The 12,805-nt window shown below is 40.0% G+C and overlaps 2 protein-coding genes and 1 long non-coding RNA gene across 6 annotated transcripts in view; 2 read left to right on the forward strand and 1 right to left on the reverse strand.

The window, feature by feature from the left end:
• The window catches only part of LOC111322584 (uncharacterized), a 34,037-nt gene extending 30,345 nt beyond the window's left edge, over positions 1-3,692 (reverse strand). The window contains exons 1-10 of the mRNA XM_088738541.1: positions 3,622-3,692; positions 3,480-3,546; positions 3,036-3,121; positions 2,876-2,930; positions 2,302-2,365; positions 1,894-1,976; positions 1,644-1,736; positions 1,457-1,528; positions 1,044-1,216; positions 174-252 (exon numbers count right to left, since the gene is read on the reverse strand). Of these exons, the coding sequence (XP_088594667.1) occupies positions 174-252; positions 1,044-1,216; positions 1,457-1,528; positions 1,644-1,736; positions 1,894-1,976; positions 2,302-2,365; positions 2,876-2,930; positions 3,036-3,121; positions 3,480-3,546; positions 3,622-3,689 (840 nt within the window). The 5' untranslated portion in view covers positions 3,690-3,692. The remainder of the gene's footprint in view (positions 1-173; positions 253-1,043; positions 1,217-1,456; positions 1,529-1,643; positions 1,737-1,893; positions 1,977-2,301; positions 2,366-2,875; positions 2,931-3,035; positions 3,122-3,479; positions 3,547-3,621) is intronic.
• Positions 3,693-6,405: 2,713 nt separating this feature from the next.
• LOC111322676 (uncharacterized) lies at positions 6,406-10,903 on the forward strand. Its single transcript, XM_022925815.2, has 3 exons — positions 6,406-7,262; positions 9,291-10,070; positions 10,702-10,903. Exons 1-3 carry the CDS (start codon positions 6,902-6,904, stop codon positions 10,746-10,748), a joined length of 1,188 nt encoding a protein of 395 aa, XP_022781550.2. The 5' UTR covers positions 6,406-6,901; the 3' UTR covers positions 10,749-10,903.
• Positions 10,904-12,715: 1,812 nt separating this feature from the next.
• Positions 12,716-12,805, forward strand: part of LOC111322646 (uncharacterized) — a 19,709-nt gene continuing 19,619 nt past the window's right edge. The window contains exon 1 of one of the 4 annotated variants that reach the window (XR_002694083.2): positions 12,716-12,805. This exon is cut by the window's right edge and continues 436 nt beyond it. This is a non-coding gene — a long non-coding RNA (uncharacterized LOC111322646). The other 3 variants (XR_015993023.1, XR_002694084.2, XR_015993024.1) reach the window with 3 other exon arrangements.

Genomic DNA, 12,805 nt, shown 5'->3' on the forward strand with positions numbered 1-12,805 from the left:
GCTCTGACGAAGGGCTAACACTCGAAACATCGGAAAGAAACTCTTTACGGCGGCCAACTTACATTATCAACTCAGTTGATAAAACCATATTACCCTGTTGCCCTCTTCGACGCAGCACCACAGTTTCTTAAGAAACTTACCCCCTTTATTCAAAATAAAAGAAAGTTGATTACCGCAACTATTCCTGACGAATCATCGGTACACATGCCATAGAGCGCCGCCATTCCTGCTGCATCAGTCCAGCTGTTGTTGCTGCAACGAGAAACAGGGAACTTACTACGGATTCTCACTGTATAGAATCATTGAAATTCGTAGACCTTGCTAAGGTGTTTTATAAATACATGAGATGGGTGGTCATTCTGACTTCGATGAATATGGATAAAAAATAGATTGAACTATTGGTTTTTGTTTGCGTTTCTTGGATTCGGAGTGGCTGCTTGGTAGTGTCTGGGATTTATATTTCTTTATTATCTAAAAGAAGTTGAATATATTTTTTGTGTTTTTGGATAAATTTAAAACTATATCATTATTTATTATTATCATTTATGTTATATCATTGTTTTGAGACACGAACCCACAAGCCTCTGGCTTTAAACATTTATCGCGTTTAGATAAATTTTTCTATTATTATTACTAGATACAGGTTAATCCAAAAGAGTGACCAAAAAAATCAGACCAAAGAGTGACCAGTATATAATTTCTCATTACAATAATGACCGCTGAATCATTCATTAAAATCGTGAGTATAAAGGAAATGATCACCAACTTAAGAAGTTTTGATTGTTAAACAAATTCTCCTTGACAGTACCAAAGGGAATGTATAGAGAACAGTATGGAGAATATGTGGGCTGATGTTAGGGTGCGTAAAGGGATAAGCGAGTACAATAGCATAAGTCTGTCCACAAGAGAAAGATGCCCGTCGCGACAGACCATCAAAGGTTGAGCGAAATACTAAGATAAATTTACGCCTAATTCAGTTACAAGACCGTCATGAGCGTTCTAGTTCGCAAATGACCTTTAATCCAGCAGAACTTCATACTCACCACATTAGCTGTGCATTATCGTGATCAGGGAAGGTTTTCTTCAGCGTGTTCTTGCGATATTTTGCGAATCTTTCATAATACACAGTAGCTGTTTCATTTCTGACAATTTTGTCTCCATTGTTCCAGAATTCCAGCGCAACCAACACCACTCTGATGTTTATTTTGCTGTAAATCTGAAATGAATTCCTTTCATGTTTAAGATTGCTCATTATGAATATTATCTTTCTGCCAAAAAAGAGGAAACACGGCGGGGACAAGTAAAGATGAGGCTGTGAAGCTTTATGTAACGGTGAATTCTGACTAAGATTCCACAGCCTCTCCAGAAGTTCATTTAGACGCTGAACAGTTGACGGCGCGATACTTGTGAGAGAGTGGGAACGAGGGAGGGGAGGGTCCGTAATTCATTTGCTTACCTTATCAACAGCATTGACTAGAGTTATCATGCGGTTGGTTACTTCTTCCTCTTCGTTTCCAAAATAGTTATACTGTTAAAAAAATTGAAATAAGTATGTAGAGCTTTTATCTTTCGGCTGGGGCAGTGGCACAGAATTGTTCCAGGACATATCTGAAACATGCGAAGATAACATTTTCATTTCTCACCAAATTTTTGTCCACAGTTATCACAAGTTCTGTGTATCTGGTCTCGGCCGTGGTGAAGTAAGGGCGATAGAATTCGTCAATTCCTCGACGAACCTGATAATTTAAAAAATCATACAAACAAATTTAGTATAACATAACTTACGTTTTTATATTGATTTAAAGTTTTTATACAATTGTGCATCTGACTCCAGTATTCGACATTTCTAAGGACACTTGGTTTTGTGGCTCAAAAACAGATCACTTCAATTACCCTTCGAGTTGTTTGGTTACCACCGTGGCCATAATCCCATGACTTTTTTCCGTTGGCCTTTACATTCTTCGGGTGAAATGTGCCTACGATTGAAAAATGCCGTATTGTGGTGAAAAGTTAAAGACTCAAGGAACTGAATGGCATTTTCAAGTTTATTCTCAAAGTTCGCCTTTTGTTGTTGATGAAGTCGCCTTCGCTGTAATGGTAGTGGTTGCTGTTGGCGAGAATGTTATCGATTACCCATCCTAATTATAAAGGAACGTTGGTCGTCATCTAACTTGGGGCTTTTCCTTCTATAATTGGCTGAAACTGGGTGTTCACCATATTTTTCTTTAATCTAGTATCTGTTAAACTTGTTCAAAGTTCTTTATGCGTGATTGGGGAAAGTTAGGTATGGTTACTACTTACTGTGACAAACTTTGTCCTTCTTACTGAGGGGCTTTGTTCGATAAATCTTGTGTACTCTGTCTGACTAACAACGAAAAAGTGGGAGACATGCATATTTAAAAAACCAAAGAAAATGAGACCACTCTAAAGAACAAGAGCTCGTACTTTTGGTCATAGCTTTTAAAAGGTCTCTCAGACAACACCAGCTAGTGTTACATCACAAGTGAAATCTCTGCGGGTTCATTTTTGGAACTTTAGCGTTGTGTTTGAGGGTTAGAAATGTTAGCCCAAAAAATAATAAATTTTAGTCGTTGCCTCATAGTTCCTCTTCTTGAAAAGAATCGTCTCACCCAGCCACAATCTGAAACGCCTCCACATTGTCACATCAACATTTGGGACGTAAGCAAGTTCTTTTATCACGGGGTTCGTTTGCTAACATGTTATTAGAATTTGGGAGGCCTTCCAAGCTGTTTTGTTGTTATAGATTGTCCCTTTGTCTTGAAAAAGTAGGAAGTCACAGGCATTCTTGGATTAAGCCTTTGAACTTGTCTTATTTCTGTGTATTGTGCTAGGATAATAAGACGGTATGATATACCTTATACGCTACGGGTTCCACGTATACTCTCTCCTTCCCATCGTCGATATAACCCCTGGAGTTGAACAGAGAGAAAGTGTCTTCCACACAGTGAATTGAATAGTCCTCAATTGAACTATACAAAGGAGCTTGAAACGGTTTTAAGCGGGTAAAAAGTTACCTTAATCCCTTACAAGTGCTGATTACGGCTATGGATTCTTCGTTGCCTCGGATTTTTCCGTGGTAATGGCAGTTCTCCGGTCTAAACTATAAGATGTAGGAATAGGTGACCAACGGGAAAGCAATTTAGTTGGGTACATAAGTATCCCCGAGTCTCCCGGGCGTTTTTCATGTAACAATTGTTGTAATCTCTCTCCTCCAACCACATCTTTTATTATGATCCGGCTAGGGGCAGGGAGATGGGACCGGGAGAGACAGGGGAGCGGGATATATATCCATAGACTACCTTTCCAGGAAGTTCCGCTGGGCAAAGTCATGTGAACAGTCTTCGCACAGTTTTGTCGGCGTTCCTTTTTAGGAGTATGTTTATGGGAAGATATCTTGACATTTGCCTCAGGTACAACTTGTCACAATACACTCCATAGTGTTAAGGTTCCCGGCTTACCGTTCTCATCACGGGTGTATCGTCCTCCTCGAAGGATCTCATCATAAATGAACGAGATACAAGTTCCCTGGAAAGAAAAAAATTAAACAAAATCTGCCCCACTCTAACTCTAGGCGAATTCATCGTTGATTATTTTACTCACTTGTTTTGATGCAGATCGACAATGTGCTCACCGCTGCGTAATGGGATAACAAAGCTCACCTCACTCATGTGATCTTCCTGCGCAAGTCACAAGACTGATTATTAGTAAAACTGTGTACGTAGCCCCGGATCACACGAATCGTTTCTCATCAAATCAGAGCCTGATTGGTCATACTGTGGTGTTCCTGAATAGGACACTGAGATCATGGAATCCTTGTTTCAAGTTTAACCATGGTTGTTTCTTGTGCATGAGGGTTAAGATAGTAAGCACTTAGCAAGCGTGCAGGGACCTTCACTCGTAACCCAGACGTCATTCACCATACTTAAGAGCAAGACACAAAATTCTTCATTAATATACTCACGTCCTCTTTAGTAGATACACTTTCTTTGATATCACCATTTTTCAAGAGTCTTCTGGGATATACCATTTTTGCACTGTTGGGGTCCATTTCCTCTCCAGGAATCTTGAACTTCTCGCCTCCAGCTTCTATCGGTTAAAATTATTCACACTTTCACTCCCGATTTCTCAATCTTAATTCTTCTGACTTCTAGCGATACATTTCTCATTATATTATCATGTTATAATTACCACTGAGAATTTAGAGTCAAATCAGACTATGCAACATCCGGCTGTATATATTTTTCTTCGTTCTTAGCACCTGTATGCAAGAAAATTTTCCGATATTGTTCGGAGAAATTACTTGCTGATCAGACCTAGGACTTTAAGGCGATTGCGCACACAGAAAAAGAACACCTGATTGGAGGTTGGGTAATACCACGACTCTTGGTATTACCGAGTAACCTGCCAAAAAAAAAAACATGGTTTCCAAATTGTATTTTATTTTTTGGCGGAAAAGTGTGTAGTGTGCGTGTGTTAAGTAACTGAAAACGAAGAAAAAAGAGTCCATTTTATTTCGAACCGAGGACATGCTGTACTAAAAAAATATATATTTATACAGTAACTAATCGTTGTTGAGTATACCTGTGATGATGCAAGCACACAGCAGAAGAATTCCATGAATGCACGCCATAGCGTTCAACCAGGTCACTGTTTTTCCTCCACCGAGCAGAGGAGAAAAAACGGCCAGAAAACTGTTACACTGGGAAAGTAAGGAAAGGGATTTCATTCATGCAGTAAAATTTCGAGGGATTCCAGGATTGATAGATTTTGGTATAAAAACTCACCATGACCATTGCGATTTTTCATTTCCCTGATTATATGGAATAACTGAGTATGAACTGCAGGCGGAATTGGTTTCAACAGTTGCAAATTAACCCTTTATACGCCCTAACATCAGTACGCTATTCAGTCTATAAATTTTCTAAATACGAAGGTAAACTTGTTTAACAGCTTTCAAGAGCCTCTTTATTTAGTAGGTGATAATCTCCTTTAGTGTCATGTTTTTCGGGGTGATATTGTAAGAAGACCTTTAACTCTGGCTTGATTTTAAAAGCCGCTCCAATTATCAATTCATTCCGTGAATAAAATCTTGCTTGCACCCAGCTTTTATTTCTGTTTCCACGATATTGCACGGTAAAATATGAGGTTTGTTTTTGTGACTCCCGGTGAGTTTTGTTGGTCGGACCTCTATAAATCGCTTGATTTCTTGAAAGAAAGCTGACAACCAATCATATTTTTGATGTTGCCTTCACTTAAAAACGATCTCGCTTGGCACTTCAACCAGGACACTTATAATCGAGATTACTTACCAGAGCCGTCGATGTTTGCTTTCTGGCGTCCTAGTCTTTTCAACAACGCGTTTTATAAATCAGCGGCCTTACAACGTTCCCCAACTAACAGTTCTCTAAATTGTGTTCTGTACCACGTGCAAAGTACTGGTAACAAATTAAAGGATAACAAAGAGACAAACAAACCGATAATTTCTATCCAAAAATTAATCAAATGAGCAATAACTGACCAACTAAACGACCAACATTAACGGGTGTCTTTCCTTTTATTTCAAGTGTACCATGTTGATAAGAAGCAGGTGTAGGCATATTGTATTCTCTTTGATGGTATGTTGTTCCGAAGTCTTGAAAATGCTTTAAACTGCCAATATGTTGACAACATGATAAACTTCAATTTGTAGAATACTTAATTGTGTGTATAGGGTGACAATTTGGTTTACAGAATCGAAAAGATGACAATTACAAAACAACGCACACTGTCTTTAATTATACCAAACATGTTTGGTTTAACTCAATTACGTCGCCGACAAATGTTCTAGTGGCAATATTGTCAAGACAACAGGTCGCTTATTACTCGGCTGTTTTGAGCAATCAGCTCTCTGTTTCAAAATATTAAAGAATTTCTTGTTTTACATTGTCACATTTAACCCTATGATCTGAGTCTGTCGCTTGTGCCGCATACAAATCCCCTTGTTTTTTCAACCTATACACGACTATCCGTATGTGATTTTGCCGTATTTTTAAGGACTTGAGAAGTTTTTATCGCAAAAATCAAGAAAGAAACTTGCTGCGTTGTATCTTTGATAGTAACAATGTGCATTCAATCTGTGCGTACGTTAAGGAAACCCTTGTTTGCCAATAGTTACCTTTATCTAAAATGACCAACGCCCTTTTAATAGAAAAAAAAATATCTTGCTATTAACGAATGACTCTTATCGTTCATCCTTATTACTATGCGCTCTCAAAGCTGAGAATCTTATTTGTTCTAAATATTCAATAGCCTCTTTTGACTGTTCAAACTCAAGTTTCTAGCTTTAATGCAAATAGATTTTTTTCCCACGTTCTGAACTTTGTTGTATGATTTTGGGGCTTAGAATTTAAAATAATTTTGAAATTCTATGGGTTACCTCCTACTCAGCCAATCAGGTGATCATTAGCCAAACAGGGCGTGCAAGCAAAAAGTATTGTGGTATGCAGACATATTTTTCCCGAGAAGACCCCCTTAATTAGCTTTATTTGTTCATATATCTTTATTTTCTATCGCTGATATGATTATTTTTTTCTACTTTTGCTATTGCTTGACCTTTGATGTTCAGACACGCCAGAAAATCGCTGTATGGTCTGCACTGATTCTTCCATTTGCTTCGCTTCCCGCGACTATCAGTCATGTCTCTTTATCATGAGTCGTAAAGCTTAGTCTTCTTGAGATAGATGGGCGCGCGCGTTTATTTGAGTATGTGATGTAGAACTTATATATGACGTAGAACAGTTGTTTCCTGGATACTTGTTGTACGGCGTTCTCTCGCCTCACAAAACCAGATGAGAATCCCAGTTTAACAGAAACGTTGTTGAGTCTTACAGACGCTAATAACATGGCGACAAGAAAGATTCCGCGCAAGGACGAGCAACTTCTAAAGAAACTAAACTCAATTCTGGCTCTATATAAGAGTTTCCAACATGGCGCCGATGAGCGAGATAAACTTATCATTATACAGGCATTGGATGATCTGCGCAAGATTCTGACAGGGACGTACATCTCCAAACCTCTGAAGGCAAATGACGCGTCAGAGATTGAACTGATTTTAAAAGATCTGAACTGTCACGTGAAAGCAATGGCGCTGGATGAATTGTTCGATGAAATAAATGACATGAAACTTAGATTGGACGTAGTAGAGAAAAGGTTTGAACTTGAAGATACTAGAAGACATCCAAAGATATATTTTCGCGATGAGGGTGAGTTTAAGCCTTATCATTGTTATGATAAAAGGCTTTATGTATTCAATGTTAAGTCACTTCTGCTATCACCAGCTCCCTAATGATTTTGTGGTCGAAATTCTGAGTTACTCCGAGATACAAGCTATATTCATGTTTCAAAGCAAAGTATTGAAATACAGAGTGACTGACTGATGAAATGAACGTCCGTCCGAGCGATTAAAAGGCCGTTTACACGGCAGAAAAATCGGGTACGGATGTGTCAAAAAAGTAGTACGGACCGCATCATTTTAGCCGTTTACACGGATGATGTTTTATCACGGAGTCGGACAAAAAGAGGCATAAGGACCAAGTTAGCAAAGTTGCGTTTACACTGCATTTTTTGGGGGACCGGACCAATTTCTTGAATGGGACTACAGCATTTGGTACAGCTGTGTGCTGTGATCGAACATGCGTATCGTATTTACTCATTTAATTTTTCGCGCCACAAGTGCGACGCTTATTCGAGGGCGGCGCTTATTTAAAAATTGTACCAGACAAATTTACTTTTTCTACATTCTTATTCAACAGTACACTTTCTATCTGTCAATTTTCCTATGGACTGACGCAAAACTGATAGTAAATCTAGAATTAAGAGAGAAATTCATGCGGTGAAAAAACCCCGAGCGTTTCATAACCCGAGCAGAGAAATACAGTCACTTTGAACTAAAGAACATCACATTTAAAGAATATTATTAAATTGCCAATGCTGTGTTAAAATTGTTTTATAGTGTTTTTCCTGGTTATACGGAATTCCTCGAATAAGCGCTGCGTCGAGGGTGCGGCGCTTATTCGAGTAAATACGGTAATTCTTGTAAACAAAATGAAATTGGTCCAAACCCGTGCTTTATCTGGGTTGGGGTCCATAGACGTCTATGGCCCCAAAACAAGAAAAAACACGGGTCCGGACCCATCCCTTAAATCGTCGTACGGATTGTTTACACGGGCAAAAATGTCAGGTCCGTACTCCTTTTTTGACAAGTCCGTACCGATTTTTCTGCCGTGTAAACGGCCTTTAAGAAAATGATTGACTAACTGGCGAAAAAAGGTTTGACTGATTGGCTTATTGATTAAGGGACTGATTGACTGACTACCCGACCCACCGATCGACTGACTGACTGACTGACTGACTGACTGATTGACTGACTGACTGACTGACTGAGTGACTGACTGACTGACTGACTGATTGACTGAGTGACTGACTGACTGACTGACTGATTGACTGACTGACTGATTGACTGACTGACTGACTGACTGACTGAGTGACTGACTGACTGACTGACTGATTGACTGACTGACTGATTGACTGACTGACTGACTGACTGACTGATTGACTGACTGACTGACTGACTGACTGATTGACTGACTGACTGACTGACTGACTGACTGATTGACTGACTGACTGACTGACTGACTGATTGACTGACTGACTGACTGACTGACTGATTGACTGACTGACTGACTGACTGACTGATTGACTGACTGACTGACTGACTGACTGACTGCCCACCTGACAGAATGACTAACCGACCGACCGACCGACCGACCGACCGAGAGATAGACTACCTGTCGAACTGACTATTTTTCTGTCTGTTTGATTGTCTGACCATCTATCATACCGATTGATATTCTGTCTGATTGATTGACTAACCGATTTACTGACTGACTGACTGACTGACGGACGAACGGACTGGTTGACTGACTACACTAGTCTTTGGCAAAGAAATTAACAATATACGGCATTTTTGCCACACTTTATACCCTATGGTTATTGAGCGTTGCAAGTCAAATATACCTAGTGTAACTGATAAAAAAACGACTAACCAAAATTTATTAGGATTTGAAAATATTTGGTATCTTTCAGCTTCTTAAGCACGCTTTCGCAGGATGCATATTCCAATTAATTTATAGAATTTATAATTTATAGAACTCCTCTATAAACGTGGAACGTCAATGTGTTCAAACATGCAGACAGCATTGCTTTTTTCCTTCAATCTCTATAACACGCAGATGAAGATGAAATCTGGAGCAGAATTAGCGCTATGAGGAAAGAAACACTTGGCCAATCAAGTTTAGTGTTAAGGTCAGACTTTCCACCAAACATGCGCAAAGTGAGGTTTGATTTACCAGACTCAACTTTTCGTGAGGAAGCTGGGTCAGATGAGGAAAATGCCAGAGCAGAAAGCGGGCCAGAAACATCTGGTTGGGTACCAAACAACCTCCACTCAACCGAACAGCTACTGCGGAATAGAGTTGGCGATGTTCATGGTTTTCTTAGCGAAAGGCGAACACGTTTCCGACCGGCAAAAAGGCGTAACATGTCGGCTAATTATACAGCTGTTCTGGAAAACGAGAAGATATTGAAAAGTGTTGGTAGGGCGCCGGTGCGCCATGGAAATACCGCTGCAACGACAACAACTATGGCTTCATGCGATGGTGAAGATAACAAACAGAAGAAGTCTAACAATGAAACATACCTCCGTTGTGGAGAGTGCCAGAGGATTTTAAAAGAAAGAGATAAGTTTTGGGGTTTGGAGTCTGATTCAGAAGAGGAGGAAATTAAAGATTTTAATGAGCACGTACGACGTCGCAGTCTGCAACGAGATTCAAGATCTTTTCAAACCCTAAAAGAAAAAACAGCAGACAATGGTAGGTCTTGCAAAGGCAAACGAATCGCTGGGCGTGGTACCTGGGTTACTCCAGCTTATGTACCTCCATGGGAAATGAGAAGAGCTTCCAGCAACAGGGACTCTATAATGAGAGAAGAAGGATGGTTTGGACAAAAGAAAGGTATTTAGATTATCATAGCTCTTTAACTGTTTTCTTTGGGTCAATAGATCAAGCAGAAAACTGAAGTCGAACTCAGAACGAATTTTCTCAACGCTTTTGGTCATCAGGATTTCGTTGATTTCAGTTTTTCTTTCTTTTTGTCATCTCATTTATTGGGCGAGATTTAATCCATATTTCTTGCCTCGGTCATCTAATCTGGTACCTTGACCCCTTAACCCCACCCCCCTCCCCCACCCATTTCGTTCAACTTCCCTTTGGATCATACAGTCTTTAGTAAGAAAGTATCGAATACAAACTAAAAGAAGCTGTGGACTGATACCAACCCTGGTAACAGCGGGAAAAAGACTCTCTACATCTTACACTTTGAAAAGAGTAGTCCGCTTACCAATCGTTCAAAAACCTTTGCTCGGCGTCAAGAACGAGAGCGAACGTTAGAGAAAGGGAGGGGAGGGGAGGGGGAGGAGGAGAAGTTCAATGAAGTCCCCGTATACTTTCTATTTGTATTTCTTCCGCTTCGTTACTGCTCTTACGCGCTCACTTCACACCAACTTCTGTAAGCATATTATAAAATATCAATATTACAATATAAAACTTGCAATATATGATATATTTTTATTTATCTTCCTTGCAGGAATTGTAAAAAAGTTCTTTACTCGCCTGAAAGGTCACCATCATTGATCTTTTAAGTCTGTGCTTAGTTTCGCACCTTCGTCCAAACTTTGTTTAACTTTCCTTGGTATACAGTTATCTTCGTTGTTCAGAAAGCACTGTTACTTTAAAGCACTTTGTATGATAATTTATCCTAATTGAAATGTCACATGTTGTGTCCTTGATGGAAAGTGTTTGTGTTCTTATTTTTAAAGTGATGTCACACGACTCCTTCCTAGAATGTTACGTACGTTCTGCAAACTATTCCGGCGCTCTTCACTCTTTGTCTTTCCTTTTCTTCTTTTTCACCCAGTCTCAACGCAGTAGGTTACACGCGTGCGCTCACTAAAAGATATCGCGCAACAGCTCACGCGCTAGTAAGTATCCGTGTACGATCACCAACAGGTATCACGCAATAGCTCACGCGCCAGTAAGTGTACATGTGCGCTCAGCACCAAATTACGCAACAGCTCACGCGCTAATAAGTGCGCACGTGCAATTAGTAACACATATCAGTGCAATAGTTCACACACCGGTTAAGGGTGCGCGTGCGATCCAGGAACAGATATCACGATATCAGATATCAAAATATCAGATATTAGTATAATTTCAGAGCTGAGCAAAGAGTTTCCAGCAATCTGATTGATCGAGCGGTTTCTTATATGACGCTATATAAACCGCTCTACGCGGTTTATATAAAATGTTAAAATAAAATGTTTATAAATGTTACTAAAACGTTATGATTTTAGAAATTTCTCTGTTGTTCAGCTCTGAAATTAAACTAAAACTATTATTCGCCTCAGGTTCGGTGAATATTGTCGAATAATCCCCTCGACTTCGTCTCGGGGATTATTCGACGATATTCACCTCGCCTTCGGCGAATAGTTGTTAATTAGATATCGAAAGAGTTACGGCACAAAAGCTAGCGCCTATCGCAATAATCAACGAGAAACCCGTGTTGCACTCTGAATGACTCATTTCCCAGATTGGAAAGGAATAAAAGATTGTATACGCCGCTGATCGGGAAATGTTTCTATCCCAGATCGATTATGAACACGGTAATTATTAAAGCTTAAAAAATCGAAACGGTTTTCGCTATGGTTTGCATCGTCAGTTGAAATGCGCAAAGCAACCCCTACGGCTGACATCTTTGTGGAATATACCGTTGAAAAGGGCAATGTTTAAAAGTTTATAATCGACATGTTATTACTTTAATTCATGAGGTGGCTCCTAAAGAGCCGTTTGTTTTGGGGCCAGCTGTTCGTGAAGAGCTTTTCCACCAGTTGATTTGTAGGTGTCCCGCCAAAACATACGGCTCCTTTAGGAGCCACCAAATGTTACAAAAAGGTCACTGATCAACTTGAAAGTTTTAGCGGTTTCCACGAATAGTTTTCCCATCAAACATTCAGTCTGATCGCAGACTGTCATCTACCATTTCCTCGGTTTAAGTTGTCGCACGCTAACGGCCGCTGTGGAGGCAACTAACAGTTCCATATGTTATGAGTATTACCTCTATCCCTTAGATATCTGAAGCGCGGGTCAGTAGAAATCAGCTTAATAAAGAACATCTAGCGGCGCTCGAGCTCTGAAAAGCGACATGCGCAAAAAGAGGTTCAGTCAGGCGGTTGTGTCACGCGATTGACTAACGACTGTTGTGTCACGTTGTTTGACTAACGACTGTTCCCCCTTCCCAGGGTAGTCGCGCAAAAATTTAAGTCACGGGACTGCGCTGGGAGAGGAAAAGTGACTTGAAATTTTTCCCGCGGCTATATAAATTTCGCGGCGGGGTCAGACGCACGCGAGCACCTCTTTGACTCTAGCCGAGCTGATGCTGTGCATGCCTCATCATATCTAATTTCACAGTAAGTTAATATCTGGTCTAAGGCGTAAGGAACAATTACAATATTGCCTTTGCCTGCGTGGAAAACAGCTAGTGGTGTCGTCTAAAACCGGTGTTGGGCCGCAATGTTCGCGACGTCCGCCGAAGAGATTTGGGCCGGGCTGTTCAGAGGTGGGTTAAAATAACCAAGGATTAGTGTGAAATTTGATTTCAGATCTGAAAGCTTTAAAAAAAAACTTCAGTTTAA

The sequence above is a fragment of the Stylophora pistillata genome, chromosome 11, assembly GCF_964205215.1.
Source record: "Stylophora pistillata chromosome 11, jaStyPist1.2, whole genome shotgun sequence".
Taxonomy (NCBI): domain Eukaryota; kingdom Metazoa; phylum Cnidaria; class Anthozoa; order Scleractinia; family Pocilloporidae; genus Stylophora; species Stylophora pistillata.